Below are 16126 nucleotides of genomic sequence, written 5' to 3'. Positions count from 1 at the left end.
GCAGCTGGTAGAACACTGTCACTGCTTTTTCATAAATTATACCCCAAAATGTTTCACAAAATTGAAGAAACCAGAGCAAACCAGAAAGGACCTTTATGTGGCACATTCCTTTGGCAAATGCAGGGTAAAGCCAATCACGTGAATCCAACAGCAAATGAAGGCCTTATGCCTTATGAAAATTCTCCTATTGTCCCAGCAAGGAAGAGTCAAACATACCAGTTTCAGCAATACTTTAAGTCTTGCAAATAAAGTTAGCATACAGGAATCAGCAGACTGCTTGGGGAGGGGGGGGGAAGAAGAGAAAATACTCTTTCTGTACACAAAATGTAGGCACACTGCTCTGCATTTCAGACCCTTCTTCACCATGAGATTAACTGGCCCCACACAATTTAGCAAACAGCATATGACATCCATCTACCTCTGCTGCTTCAGCATCTTCCCAAAAATACATAAAGCAGGATTTTAAATAGTACGTTAGCCCAGTTTCCTTTCACAAAGCCTTACAACGAAGTTTAGGAAAATTCCAAAAGTAGCATATTGATTGCCTCTGGGATTTTCCACTTAGCAATTTAATAGAAAATTACACCCTTACCCAATCTGTGAGGTTTCAATAACCTTCCTCATGAATTTAATTTCCCAGAGTCTAATAAATTTCACCATTAGGCATATTTTCTTATATTGCTTCACCATTAAGCCTATTTCCCTACCTTGCTTTTCAGACCCAGGTATGCTCTGTCTGTGGTGTTCGGACAGCACCTTGCACAAGAGAATTCAGGCCTGGCTGTGTCCACACACGCAGTCAGGATACAAATCACTATTGTTAATATTCAGATTGCTTTCCTCACACCGATTTTATGTTGTTATTCCGAGTGTTAGGGTCAGTCACTATTACTGGAGCCAATGGGATTCTCCTGGGTACTCTGACGAGACCAAGGGAAGATCTGCATTTGCATCTGTTCGGGTAGGCGTTTGCAAGTATCACATACTCTTCTCCTTGTCACAACACAGCCTGACTGCACGTAAAACACAAGATGATGATCGGGAGCTGTGTTTTCAGTTATCGGTAGTCATAACTGTAAAAGCCTGGGTCCTTCCTCTACTACAGGCAACAGACAGAAGTATTCTTGACTATAAAAACAAACACACTAACCAGAAACTAATTTAGAACTGGAAGTGTCAAGTGGTGAATAAATCCAAGCAGCCTTTGGGCCATCCGTATGGCTGCGGTGAGCTCCCGGTGACCATCGGAGAGGCACTAAACCTCACTCCTCCGGAGGACCGAGACTCTTTCCCTCTTGACACAGCGATCCACGTTTAACTCGCAAGCCAGGCGTGCTCCTCCAGGCCTCGGTCCGCGACGCGAGCGGGCACACCGCTGAGATAATGACCGTAGAGCCCGGTAACGAGCCGCTGCTGGCGTCAGCCGAGCCCCGTTTCTCGGCTTTACCTACTTTGCGCAGCCCCATCCCCTCCGGACCTTGTCCTAGGAACGGCTCCGCTAAACACTGACAGTTCCCCCCTTCAGCCCCGCAGGGAATCCACCGCCATGGCCGTGGCCCGCGGACAGCGGCGCGGCCCCGAGCGCCCGGCGGCAGCGCAAGGCCGCACCGAGAGGCCGCCGCTCCCTCACGGCCGGGCACCCCCGCTGCCCGCCGCAGAGCCTTGCCGGGGCCGCGGTAGGGGAAGCTGTGGCGGCGGCGGGGCACGGCAGGGGGAGCCCGAAAGTGCCCGGGAGGGGATGGGGTGTGTGGGGATGGGGAGCTGTGGAGGCGGCGGGAGGGGGCACACAAAATGGCGCTGCCCCCTCAGCCCCTCTCCCCGCCACCCTCGCGGCGGGGCCCGGCGGCACCGGCCGCCTTTCCCCCCACGGCGTGCGGCGTGTGGCGGCGGGCCAGCCTCGGGGTGGCGGTTAACGGCCGGGGCTGGCGGAACCGCCGCGGGGCGCGCCGGGCTGCGCGCCGCCTTCCCCCAGCAGGTGGCACCGGGGTCCCGGAGCCGGCGGCGAGCCATTGCGGGCCGCCCTTCGCCGCCGGGCCGCGGCCGCGCAGCCGGCGGGGGGGTGAAGGCGGCGGCGCTGCCCGGCATCGCCCCCTCGGGGCTGCCCCCGCCGCACCCCGCTTTCCCTCAAAGTTTAGGGCGGGAGGTAAAGGGGGTGTGAGGGGAAAGAGCGGAGCCAACTTGTCCCGGAGCCCTTTATTCAGCGCCGGAGCCGCTGTCTCCCAACCCCCGCGTGTTTTTTGCTGATTAAAAGACACGGACCTCGGTCCTGCCACCACCGGCGGGTGGCCGCCGGGCCGCCCCGCTGCTTCCTGCCCGCACCATGGAGTTCACGCAGAGGAAGAGAAGCAGGAAATCCCAAAGCTTTAAACTGATCAACGAAGGTAAGGCGGCGGCCGGGGGCGGCCGGGGCTTTGTTCCTTCGCCGGGGGCAGACGGAGTTTTGCACCGGGGGGGAGCGGGGCGTTATGAAACGCCCGAGCTCCGCGCCCCGAGTCGCCGCTCCCCCCTTCCCCGGCTCTGTTATTTAACTCCGCAATCCTGTGCTTCAACTCCCCGAAACCATTGCACGCCTTGTATTTTCTTTGCTTTTAACCCCTTTTCCTCATTTTAACCGGGTTTTCTGCATGTGTGTTCCCTGTTGTTGCAACACCCCCCAACCACCCCAGTAAGGTGGACGTGGGTTTTTTTTTTCCTTGCACAAAATAAAGTTGGATTGTGTTTCGTGGTAAACCCTGCTGGGGGGGGGGAAGGTAAAATCAGGAAGCGAGCAGAAAAATGACACTTGAGCAGCAACGGACCTTCTTAGTATTCAACTCCTGTGGATTTATTGTGTTTGGTGTGGGTTTTTTTCCTCCCCTCGACTGTGTACATCCGCGTGTTTCAAAGAAAAGCCGAATAGAGGTTGCTTTATTAACAATCCACGCAGGTAACTAATCGTACGTGGGCATGGGAGAGCCGCTGGCGTGTAACTTGTTCACTCGGGGTGTGTTTGCTGCTGGAAAAGGAGCTGTTTGAAAAGGCGTCGCGGGGGGGAACTTGGATTCATGTCAGGGAAGGAGCACAGCTCTGTTTTCAGTCTTCTTGTTTGGTTGGGGGTTTCTTATGATAGTAATAGGAGAAGATGCAGCCGCTGGTGGGCATTTTAACAGGTGGACTTCCCAGCCCCAGGGATTTATTTTGGTTGGGGATTCATCCCTTCTCTGGCCAATGAGATCTTTTTGCTCTGATGTATTTGACTTGAGATCTTGTTTTTCCTTTTGTGTTTCCAAGTATCGGGTGAGGATATCTCCATGAAACGGCTGTGTGTGTCCTGCATGCCAAGTTCAAGGCAGGTGACTGCTTGGGTGTAATGTCACACTCGGGAAGGGGGACACACACATGCGAGTATCAAGACTTGCTGTCTGAAGAGCAGTGTCTTTGCAGGAGCTTGGCATAATTATGTCTGATGCAAGGAAATTTAAAGAAGGAAATAGGCTCACTTGGCAGGAATAGTAAATAATGACTGTCGTATCCTCATAGGGGGGTCTGGAGCATTGCACTTACTCCCTGTTAAAACTAGAAGGGCAGCGCGACCTGTCAGACTTGTCTGAAAGGTATTGGAGGTTTGTGTGCATTAGCAAACCTATCTAGGGTTTGATTTCTATGGAGAACAGGTTTGGTTTGTAGGGTTTTGATATCAAACTTGCTCATGACTCAGAGGAAGAATTAGCACAGGAGCCGGGGGGGGGGGGGGGAGAAGCAAAATGTGTGGAAAAGTAAAACTGAAATTGAAGACATGGTTTTTTCTGCGCTAATAGACCTGTAAAAAGAGTAAGTGCACTATCAGAAACAGAGAACTATTTTGCCAATCCTCAGTTGCCACTTGTTACAGGTTTAGATATGCCTCAGTGAATAAGGCAATCTATTTAACCTTGTTTTAATAGATAAATTCAGTTTTGATGGTAGATTGTTAGTAATTCTCATTGTATCTGGGGTCTCTTTTTGGATGTAGAAAGGCTTATAGAAATCTCTACTAAAAACATATCCTAGAGAGAAAATTACGCCTTTGTACTTTGAGAATGGAGGAGATAAAAATCACATTTTGCATGTGAGTCTGCACTCACATATTCTTTTTCTATCACAGTTGATTATAAAGATAATTATGTATAAATAGTTGTCTCTTGTAATTGGCCTTTGCCGCTTGCAGGAGTCATTCTGTAGTGTCACAGTTTAGTGTTTATTGTTGTGAAATTGATACAGATTTCGCAGCGCCTGGACTGTGACATTGGAGGCAGAAGAAGAAAACCAAAGAGAATAGGGTATGCTGTGTCAGTTTGCTGGTAACACACCATCTGTTAACGATGTGTGCCCCTATAGTGCTTATTCTGGCCCAAAAAAAACTTCAGAGCACCTTATCCAGATGATCAATAATGACCAGATTTAGGGGAAATCCGTTCCTGCACTGAAATGCAGCTGTTTCTGAGGTAAAATGTGGTGACTTTAAGGTAGAAGCTGTAGATCAGAATAATATTGTGAGCAGCTGGTTGTACAGAGGGAAGTGCTAGAGAAGAAACCACGTGTACTCTATAGATCTAAGGCTCATGAGCCTGTAAGTCATTTAGTTCCTAGTTCTCCCGTACTCATTCCCAACAGATCTGGGAGGCCTTTGAGAGGATGAAAATGCTGAATGTGGCAGGTTGACCCTGGCTGGTCACCAGGTACCCACCAAGCCACTCCCCCTCCTCAATAGGACATCTAATGACCATGGGAGGCAGTCAGCATAAATCCCATAGTTTCAGCCTTACGAAAGGAGCCTTTACTTCCTTGGTGTCATATCTCAAACTTCACCTTTACCCGTTTGACTTTGCTGGGTGTGCTTAGGAGGCAGAGGAGCCCTTCATGTAGCACCTTATTGCTAACCTCTCCAACTCTCTGTTGTGTTTTTTTCTGCACTTATTTTTTTTCCAGGCCCTTTTCTGGTTTTGCATTACTCTGTTAGGCTCAATTCTCATTTACTTACTGTGTTGTTCCTCCTCTTGCACGCTCGAGACAGTCCTGCTGTACAAATAAACAGCACCTAAGAAAAAGGTTTGTCTTCTAGGAGACTTTTCTCATCCTGTAGCTGTTTTCTCAGGGCTGCAGGTGTGCTGCTTGCAGCAGGAGGAGCTGCTTCTGCCACCCTGTGTTTCTGTTGTGCCTTTTAAGTGAATCCCCCAAAGTGTTCTTCCATGAATTAATCTCTGCCTTGGTTTTTGTGAAGCACGTAAACATAAAAAACAGTTTACAGAGGGAGTAGCTGAGAGAGTTGGGAACTCAGAGGGCATTAAAGGAGTGAGGTGGGGAGGTGGCTGTTTCAAGACACCAAATAGATAGTTCAGTCTCGAGTGATTTGCCGAAGGACAAAGTGTGTGCCAGTGGCAGAGGCAGAAATCGCATCCAGGAGAGCTACCTTTAGACATGGTTTGTTTCTTGGACTTACTATTCCCCCTGTATGCATGTGTAAATGCAGCTCTGGTTTTACAGAGCACCTGCCTAGGATTACAGTGGACACCTTCACAGCAAAATATGGTTTTATTTGAAATAGAAATCCAGTGGTGAATTTTTTAGTTTATTATTATTACTTTTTAATCCTGTAACATCTCTGCATAAGAGATGCTGGTGTTTATTCTTAGGGCCATCCTTAGTTTCTCTAGGTGAGTATCCTAAGGTGTCCCTGATCCTCCTGTCTTCAGAACTCAGAGGCCAGTGGCATGAATACACATCAGTGTAGCTGAATGACGCAGCCCTAATGTACGCTGCTGATTGAGGTGAAGTTTGAAAGTTCCCCTTGGTCTCTGGGAACGTAAAGTTTTTGTTATAAATCTGCTTTCCATCTGTAAAGCAAGAAGCCAGATAATTGGCATCTGGTGGGATAATTTGCTGTGAAAATGAACACAGTAATTTAGGGCAGGCGTAGCTATTCCCTGAAATCTGTGAAATATCGGAGCTGAGTCTCTCCAATGTGAACAAAGTTTTTTTTTTAGGAGGTGCTGATACAGAGCACATTTTCTGTGGTTAATTTGATGTACATGAAATCAGCTGCAGAGATATTGATAAATTATGTACTAAAACTGTAGCAATGTGTTCAGTGTTCATTTTTTCCAGATCACTTGAGTTCTAATTTTTTTTATCGTTTTTCATTCCAGATTACCACCCTGAGATATATAAGATCTCTGACTACAGCAATGATGTTAATGGGGAGACCAAAGAAACAGAACCATTTTTTTTAGGTATGTGCTTGTGTTGATTAATTTCTGAGCAACATAGCGTGGCCATTTGCAATTAGGGAGGAAAAAACTCTCTGTGCAAGCACAGGAAGAGCCTGCCATTGTTTAATATGACATTCTTTTCAAGACCCTTTTATTCTACAAATTGCCAATATATCCTTTATTAACACTGCTAAAAGTTGTAATTTCAGACATAAATGTTTATTAGTGTCTACACACAGTGCTAATTATCACTCATTCAGAGAGCCAAATGCTGACTCTGCAGTTTTGCAGCTCTGTGCTCACCCCATTTACATTGCATATTCCCTGGCATGGTTCACTGGCAATAGTTTGTGTAATTGGGGTATTACATCTTTGACATCTGGATAACAGAAATTCAATTTCCAGGAAGCTGCTATTTGTTTGGTTTTGCTTCTGCCTTGGGTGGGATAAAGGATTAATGTGCTGTCTTAATGTAATAATGTCCTTTCACCTCTGTAGCTTCCCTGCTAATCCTGCCATGGCAAAATGAAATTAAATCAACAGTTACAAATGTGTAAAGAAAACAAAGTAGCAGTATACAGTGTACAAAGTGTATATACTTTGCACAGTGTATATACCTAAGATATATACTCCAGCATGGTAGGACTGGTCATCAGCAAGCCTTTATCTTTCCTGTCTGCATCCTTTTTGTCCCAGCTGCAGAGTGCTTCTTTATTCCCTGCTTCCAGCCCCCTCCTGTCTCATGTAGGACCTCACCTGGGTAAAGCACCTCCTGGCAAGAATTTGGCAGGCCAAATTCAGAGGAGCAAGAGACAGACTTTTGAGCTACTATAATGACTCTTGCATAAAGCAAGTTCTTGGGCACTTTGCTCAGGCTTTGGAGAAGGCAGGTGCCTTTGCAGCAAGAAATTCAGGGCTGTCTGCCTCTCCTTAAGTGCACCAGGAGCCCAAACGTTTTGAAGGGTGATTTAAGGTTTCTGTAATCTGTGCCTGTTGCCTCCTGGAGCCAGCAAGAAGCAGTGGAGTGTGTGAATCAGCACCTGAAGTCAGTCTTCATTGCATGCAAAATGCCTTTGTCTCCTTAATTCATAGCGCCACAACCTTTTCTAGAGGTCAAAAGTAAATGGGAGAGAACAGAAGGATGTCCTGGGCAGTGTGGAATCTTCTGATGACTGGAGCATTTCCATGAGGATGAGAGCTGTGTTAAATTCTCAGCTTCTCACCATTAGGATTTTGAGCAAACATTTCTTCCTGCACCCATTGCCAGAGAGCAGCAAATGTGGCTGCTGTGCTTTGTGTTTGGATTTCATGTCCTGTAAGCATTTTTGGTGGGGTCTGATAAACCTGATAGAGTGAGCTCCACCAGAAGTTTACTTTGAATGTTTTGTCTTCCAACCCTAAGTCATGATAAAGCTTTGGCAGGAGTTAGGCATCTAGCTGCTTAAGTAGGAGTCTGTTTTGACATCTGTACTGTGAGTTAGACCAATTGATTTTGATTTTGGTCTGGCTGTGTTGTCTTTGGATTTTGTTTGGGGTTTGTTTTGAGTATGCCCAGCTTTTCATTGCGACTGAATGTGCTCTGGCATTTAAGTGCCTAAAGTTCACCTATTTCAAGAGCCAGTCAGAATTTAACCTTTAAGAATGTAGGTTCTGTCAGGGATCTTCCTTATCAGGTACTGAAGCATGGTGGTGCTGTCCTGGGGGCTCACCTTCAGCTGCTATGAAAAGACGCTATTTCCTGGCAATATCCTAAGTGTCCAACTTTCAGATTTCCTCAAAGCATGCTGTTTTTGACAAGGCTGAATGACAAATGACTGTGTGAGATTTGTAGACTAGACTTTTCCCTCCCCCTCCTTGGAGATTGGGTTCAATTCAGTTACTTACTCAGAGCTCACATAATCTTCTCACTTTATCTTCAATAGGTTACTTTGGTGTCTGCTTTCATCCAGATTCCTAGTGACAAAGACACTGACCTGAAATGCAGGGAAAGCAGTGGCAGGGACTGAACTCAGCTGAAAGCACTTGAAATCTGGGTTCCCACGTTTCAGTGGGGATCTGGGATGATTGGTGTTTGGCATTCCAGCTTTCCTTTAAAAAAAGTCACAGTGCATGGAGTAATACTTCATTCTGCTTCAGGGATGGTGGCATCACAATGCTTTCTCCGGTTCAGTGTCCTGTCCACTAATAAGGAGCTTCAGGGTATAATTGCTTCTTCACTTGTTTTCACTGGTTTATGCCGAAATTCATCCCAGAAGGATGTTCGCCCCACTTCGTTGGTTTAGAGTTCAGTTTGTTCTCCAGTATAGGTTTGTTCTCTAACTGGCTTATGGGGTTAGCTGCTGAAACCTCAGTGTGATGCAGCCTTTAGTATGTAGATGGGTGCTGAGATACATCATTGAAACTATTAGCTTTAGAAAAGGTGAAATGTTAATGCCAGTATATAAACAAGTGAAGCTCTATCAGGAGTGGGATCTGCATATGTTCTGGGCTCACAGTTAAGAAGGATGAACACAAACTGAACTGTTGAGAAGAGGGGAGCTCCTAGGGTAAATGAGTAAGCAGGAAGAATCCAGTTTGTTTAACATGCGGATAAATTAAGTTTAAATATCAGGAAAGACCTGTTGAACCTAGATGGTCTTTCTTGCACCAGCATAGATGGGCAGAATACAGCTTTGTCGGCTGAAAGTTGGAGGAAGCTTCAGCACAGTTAGTGGACAAGGTACTGGATGTGACCTCTGGTGGTTGTGATGAATGGAGCTTGGTAAGCTTGTGAAGTCTGCTCATGTGGTGCAGTGTTTGACTGGGAGATGTTGTAGCTTGTCCTCCAGTCCTCTGTTCTGATAAGATGATAAACAAGAACTTACTTCTTTCTAGACAAAGGACATACTAAACACAGCCTTTGAGTGGGAGGAATGTCACTGCTGTATTTTGCAGATGAGGACTGGCATCTCTTTTGTTTGGAAGGGAAGGACTTAGTTATCTGATTGCAAGAGAAACTGCCCAACCTGAAAAGGAGGAAGCAGCCCAGAGTGAAGTGCTTAAACCTCAAGTACAGGCAAGATTTAAGGCAGACTTGATTTCAGTTTTTGCCAGTTATCAGCATAAACCTTCTGTCCCAGGGCAGCTAGCCCAGGCTTGGAAGTACAAGCCCGTGAGGGGACTGTACACCCATGTCTTGTGGACAGTGCTGATCAAACCTAGGTTGTGTGTATATATATCTATCTTTTGCATATGCCACACTGGGTTAGGTGTGTTTTTTTTCCAGTCTTAGTATTTTATTATCATCACAAAAGAGCAGAAATATAATATACCCCCAGCCTGAGTGTTTTTACAATGCTTTCAACTTGAAATCCAGGCTCTATGTTGGAAAGGTTAATGTAGAAAACTAATTATATTATCCTGGTAATCAAACGTGTGATGAGAAATTTGTCTGTGTAATTAACAGTGAAGAACTTTTATAGTTTCATAAAACCCAATGCTACACACAGTGTACTCGGAGCATTTGTTTTGAAGAGATGTCCAAAGCAGAGATGTTTATGACTGATATAAAGTGGAACTGAAATGTACTGTAATGCAGGTGTCTGTGCATTTTACAGCACTTCGCATTGTTGAAATGGAAGGCAGGAGATTAATAACTTCTCTATGTTGTGGTAAAAATAAATAATATCTTCTTGGAGCAGGGGAGAGATGCGTAAGTTTCTCACTAATACCAAGAATTTATTCTGTCCTAGAAATAATAGCCTTTGGAAGTCATTCACAGAGAAAAAGTTGACTTAATGCAAGTCTCTGAAGTTACTTTTAATAGAATTGTATCCCAAGTCTGACTGTTGCACCAGTAGCTTCTGTAATTAAGACTGCATAAAATGTTATTTTATGTATCTGTGCTCTCTAGTGATCTCTTTGTGAACCTTTCCTTTGGGGCTGAAGTATGATCTTGACCTGGGATATTTCTGAGAACTGGGGGAAATTGTTGCATATCTACTACTACTTTTTCAGTTATATGACCCCATTAATATATACATTTATTGAACAGTTGCTCACTTGTCCTTTCCTGAGTGATTTACCTGTTTCAGTGTGGTGTGAAGCTGTGTAACTTCTGTATCTGCTCCTGTTGTGTGTTTTGAAACTGTGTCACCAAGCTCTTCACAACAGTTATTTCATAGTGGTAGTGGCCAGACCACCTGGGCTGATCCAGCTTCCAGGGAAATACCCCCCTCCAGATCCTCAGTGTTCCAAGGATCTGATTCTGCTTTGCTTACATTAGTGCTTGTGATGCTTATTAACTTTGTGTCTCTTCATAGGCAGGGGTGTCAATCAACCTGTGTATTTCCATGCTTGGTTTGGGATAGGGGGTCTAATTTGAGGGTAATCCAGTTTTCCTGCAGATACAGTCTTAGCGCTTTGTGTGGTGACATGGGGATGGGTAGGTGCTTTTAAATGGTGTTTTAGTGTACTGCTAAGATGCCTTAACAAAGACAGCTCAAATATCCCTATATATTAGCTTGGGCTACTCAAAGTCCCCAGCACGTAACTCGTGTTGCTTGTGTGATTCTGTGACATTGTTCCACTGCTCTCCCTGCTGACCTGGGGGTTTAATCTGCAAAGCGTATTGTTGCCTGGGTTACTTGATCAATACAGGTTGACAAGGTTGATCCCCCAGCAAGGACTGGGCATCCCTTATTTGAGAAATGTGTGCTTACCTCACCAATTTAGATACACAGATGCCCAATTCAAATTATCCACAGAGCAGTCACAAGTTTCCATCTGATTTAGGAAACCTTTGATCTGATAAGGAATCATGCACATGGCTCCTTTATTTTCCCCATACTGACCTTCACAATTTTCTATTTCAGGACCACTTGCAATACAAGATGACAGTGGCAAAAATATCTTGAGCTTTGCAAGTTCCAGTTTGATATGGGTATAGTTTTGGCTGCGAACGGATGCGTAGCTCCCTTCTGGGATAACTGTCTTTGAAGGAAATACTTGAATACCATAGACTCATAGAACAGTTAGGGTTTGAAAGGACCTTAAGATCACCCAGTTCCAACCCCTGCCATGGGCAGGGACACCTCACCTAGACCATGTCACCCAAGGTTCTGTTCAACCTGGCCTTGAACACTGCCAGGGACGGTGCATTCACAACTTCCCTGGGCAACCCATTCCAGTGCCTCACCACCCTCACAGTAAAGAACTTCTTCCTTGTATCTAACCTGAACTTCCCATTTCAGTTTGAACCCAACACCTCCCGTCCTATCACTCCAGTCCCTGATGAAGAGTCCCTCCCCAGCATCCTTACAGGCCCCCTTTGGACACTGGAAGGCTGCTATGAGGTCTCCATGCAGCCTTCTCTTCTCCAGGCTGAACAGCTCCAACTTTTCGGCCTGTCGTCATCCGGTGTGTAACATTCAGAAAGGCGTTTTGGTGAGTTCAGCCTGGCTGTGAAGCAGAGGCGTGTGCCCTGCATGCACGTGCCTCCTGGTTCCTGGAGCTGGTCTGAATTAGCCCTTATAAAATCTTCAAACACAGAAGCCAAGTTTTGCTGGCCCTCGTCCAGGAGGGGCAGCATTCAAGTGGCGTCTAATAAACTGGCATTTAATATCTGTGATTATATAACCCATTGCCATTATTTATTTTCTGTTGAGCTTTCAAGCATTATGCATTCTACTTCCACTGTTTCTCACCAGAGTTTCTTGTTTCCTTACAAACCAAGCTAGTGTTGTCGCTTCACATGTGCTTGTCTAGCTGTCTGTTGCTGTTGCTACCCTCCCCAAGCTTCTCATCTCGTCCACTAATTTCAGCTTAGTTTGACATAGATCTCTGAGGTAGAAAGTATCTTCCATAGGCAGCCTGAGGGAGGAAAAAGCCTTGTTTGTATAAGCAAGAAAGGAAAACTTTCTGCATGAGTTTCATCTGCGCAAACACAACAGAAAATGAAGACACTAATTCATAGATAATCAAACTGGATTAAAAAAGTCATCTACTCAATATTTCCCAAAACATATGAGAAACATAAATGTTAAAAGATAAAGAACTTATTTGCCAAATACTGGGCCAGGAGAACATACAAACTTATTTGTTTATATAAGTCAAAGGAAGAAAACCTCAAACCCACACAATAGTCCAACCTTAGCCCTGTGCGCTCATTTATACATTTAAAACACACACATTAAATACGATGTGGTTACCGCTCTCTAATACTGGAATAAAATCAATATTTACCGTATTGTTATGGTTGCATATAGTTTGCTAATTCTTTGTAGCACTGTGATAACTTGACAGATTATTTGGCAGAAGTAGAACAACTTGTTTGCAGGCAGTGTGTTTCATTTGTATCAAACTTAATGAGCATGGTAGTGAAAATATGGTCAGGCACATAGGTCCAAAGCATCGAATTAATGAACTATCAAGAACATTTTGTTAAGTGGAGTTGTTTGCAGGTGTGTTGCTTCAGACTGGTGCACACTTAGCCTGTGGATGCTGCTTTATCCTAGGGCAGTTCTGGTTTACAGTTGTGCACTTGTAACTTTAAACATTTTTACAGCTTCCAAAGCTGGAAGTTTTTATCCCTTTCAGTAAGGAAAGAGAATGAAATGAGTTTTGGGGAAATGGCTTTTTATGTGGATTTAATGTAGTATTTATGAAAGGGCTTTGTTTTGTTTTTATTTGTTTTAGAAGCATGTGGAAGCATTTCTTCATGTGGAAGAAACAGTTTGTATATAAGGGGCCATCATAGAAGCAACTGTAATAGTCATTTTAAAACATGGTTCATATGTTTTTGTTATGACCATTATCATCTTTACATATAAATTCCTAAATAAGGCTGTCATTTGCCAAGCTTATCTATTTTGGGTGGTAGTTTTTAAGTCTTATAGTGTTTTGCAGGTAATTTCATTAGCTTCAGGTAAAACCGAGGGTTTATGTGGGGAATCCAAACAGCAAATCATCTATTCTGCCCTTCAGAGTTGTCCCCATTCCCTCAGGAGTGGTGAGAACCCCTGGCACAGGGAGAAGCTGAAATAGGCACCCCTCCTCTCAGGCCTCAAAATCCATCTCAGGAGGGCTTTTAGAGATAGGTAATGCAGATTTTTCTGTATTAAACTATATGATTACCCTATTCAGCATTAAACAGTAAGGCAGGTTCCTCTGTAACACACAGTATCTTGAGCTCTTTGTTTTTTTCTGTGCCACATCTTCCTTTTTTTATTTACTTTTTTTTTTAAATTACATGATTATTATGTGTGAAAATCATCAGCTGATGATAGCTGATGACAAAATCCTATCATTAGAGTTAATAGCCAGATGAGAGAACCAGGGGGCATCAAGTTAAATCTGTTACTACCACCCACCTGCCTGCAGATTTAGACAGTGTTGGGAAGGATGCTGCTGTCACTGGCCAGTTACAGATTAAAAGTCATAACTGGGAGAGGGGGATTGTAAACTTGCACTGAAGACTAAGTCAAGGTTATGGGTATAGCCTGCAAGTTTTTTATGTCCTTCCTTACAAAACAGAAGACATTTAAAAAACCCAAAACAAACCCCAAAACTCAAACAAAAAACACTACCACCACCAAAAACCCCAAGCAGAAAAATTCCTCAAACCAGAAACCACAGCAAAAAAACCAAACCTAACAAATAAGTTCACAAAGTTTGAATCTCCCTGTTTTAAGTAGGGAGCTACCTAAACACAAAGACATGCTTATGTAGGATGCGCGCTCAGGGTTTGTTGTGACATAAACGTAGGGTTTTTTTCTATTTAGAAGTAAGTGTGCTCGTCAGTGGGAAGACTTCTATATGGAGGAGCAAGGGAGCAGAATCAAGGCTGAACAAGCTCAATTAACATTAATATTTTATGTAATTGGGAAAGGGAAATTTAATCTTTCCAACAACGTGTCACCCAACCAGCCACGTAGCACACAGTCACTATTCCTGACAGGAGGAGGTGGGTGGGAAGCTTGTTTGATATTCAGATACATTTTGCTGTTGAATACAAATCCAAATCGCCAACATAAAACTTGGTGTACTACTAAATGATGTGATGGTGAGGGATGGCTTCATGCTTTGCTGCAGCAAGCAGCATTTGGAGTATGGATATGGGCAGATACAGCCACATACAGGGGAAAGGCAGTGTAAAGTATCTCAATAATTCGAGTCTGGTGGTACTCTGTGGCCTTTTGAGGTTGGGAACTACAAACAGTCAACCCTTAGCTGGGTCAGGGCCAGAAAGTGTCATTTTAGAGGAGTTGGTGCTGTGATTTGTTAATTAAATCACACCCACACACAAATCCACAGGCAAACCAACAAAGTAAACACAATGCAGAACTTCCTTGCAAAGGGGGTTTCTCACTGCTGTAGCTAGAGTGGAAGCAGTGCTGCAGTATCATGTGCAGGGTTGACACATATTTCTCTAAGCTTGCACTAGAAGCTTTCTTGCAAACCACCCACTTTCCTGCTGGATCAGGATGGGCTGGAGGCAGCTGGCTCTGGCCCAGGGGACCAGTGCACCGGGTCAGGCAGGAGATGCTCTGATTCAGCAGAGGCTGGAGCAGATTGTACAGCTTGTGTCCCCTTCTGCTGCTTCACCTCCTACAGCAAAACCTCCCTCTTTAAGGTGCCTCCCTTTATATGCTGGGCTTGCACAGCAATTCCCAGCCACATTGAGCTTGGCCTGTGTTGTGGAGGGGGTTGCTGCTCTTCAGCTGTTTGGTTCAGCCAGCTACCTAAGCATGCTCCTAGGTTTAGACAACTGAATAGTGCTGTTGAGTTGATAAAATTGCTCATGTGCCTGGCGTTAACACACTGTCAAATGTCTTGTTGAACCAGAGTTGGACAGGGCTTGGAGCAACCTACTTTAGTAGAAAGTGTCCCTGCCTGCGGCAGGCAGTTAGAACTAGATGAGCTTTAATGTCTCTTCCAACCCAAACCATTGCATGAGTCCATGATGCACGTTGCATCTTGGGTTTTGGGTGGTTGGCATTTCCTTCTGAAACTATTGCTTTGCCAAAAATAGGTTTACTTTGGGATGTGCAAATGTAAACTCAGTAGAGGACAGCAAGTATTACTGTATAAAGTGCATTATAAAGAAAGGCTGATTCAGCAGTTTCTTCCACTTACTCCGTTTGCTTAGGATGCTTGATTTTTCTATTACCAGTAAAAAAAAAGGAAACTTCCTATTTCAGAAGGGGCTGTGATCACTTCCTTATTACTAGTGAGAGGTAATATATGCTTTAACAAGCAAAATAGCTGCTGTCTGCCCAAAACACATATATTCATTGTGCAATCAGCAGTTCCATACGTAAAATTAATATTTAAATGGTGCCAGGAGTATTAAAGCATGCAGTTGTTATTATTTAAATGCACTGAATTTACTTGGAACAGGCAAATTTTTCTTGTTTAAAGTTCCATTTTGTTTTCATAACCTACAGATTTAAGACCTCCAGCAGTATATGCTAGGCTGTATATGGTTATACGTGTATTAGCTGCCTTTTAATTTATTCCTGTATAATCCAGTATTATTGAATTCTGTGGCCTATGGAACTGATCCTGCTCATTAAAATCAATAGATGCAGCGTTGTTCTGTGTGTCTGTGTGGCATGATGCTTTTTGTGGTTTATTTTTCCTTTGTAGGATCTAACCTTCTGCATCTAGCAAACTGATATGTAGAAGATCTGATCCTTTAGGCTTTACTTGGGGAAAATAGCCATGGATGTCAACAGCTGAATAGGATCAGTCTCTTAAAAGGATGGTTTATTTGAAACTGCAGTAGCTATTATTATTTCCTTCTGTAGAAAAAATAATCTTACTCATCAAAGCTTTAGAAACAGCATCAAGAAAGCCAAGTTCAGCAGGTCTTTCAGCTGTGGGAGATGTCAACCATTGCTGTGTTAAAGCATAGCCTG

General features: G+C 44.3%; 1 protein-coding gene across 7 annotated transcripts in view; it reads left to right on the top strand.

Moving 5' to 3' along the window:
• The first annotated feature begins 2052 nt into the window (after positions 1 to 2052).
• Positions 2053 to 16126, top strand: part of BEND7 (BEN domain containing 7) — a 48225-nt gene continuing 34151 nt past the window's right edge. For 2 of the 7 annotated variants that reach the window (XM_061368162.1, XM_061368158.1), the window contains exons 1-2: positions 2053 to 2381; positions 6165 to 6248. In XM_061368162.1, coding sequence (XP_061224146.1) covers positions 2321 to 2381; positions 6165 to 6248 — 145 coding nt within the window. In that variant the 5' untranslated portion in view covers positions 2053 to 2320. The remainder of the gene's footprint in view (positions 2382 to 6164; positions 6249 to 16126) is intronic. The other 5 variants (XM_061368163.1, XM_061368159.1, XM_061368161.1 and 2 more) reach the window with 4 other exon arrangements.

Source organism: Neopsephotus bourkii, unplaced genomic scaffold (assembly GCF_033783945.1).
Source record: "Neopsephotus bourkii isolate Nb327-2 ecotype Australia unplaced genomic scaffold, CSIRO-AGI_Nbou_v1 NB_1423, whole genome shotgun sequence".
Taxonomy (NCBI): domain Eukaryota; kingdom Metazoa; phylum Chordata; class Aves; order Psittaciformes; family Psittacidae; genus Neopsephotus; species Neopsephotus bourkii.
This window is presented reverse-complemented; position numbering and strand designations above follow the sequence as displayed.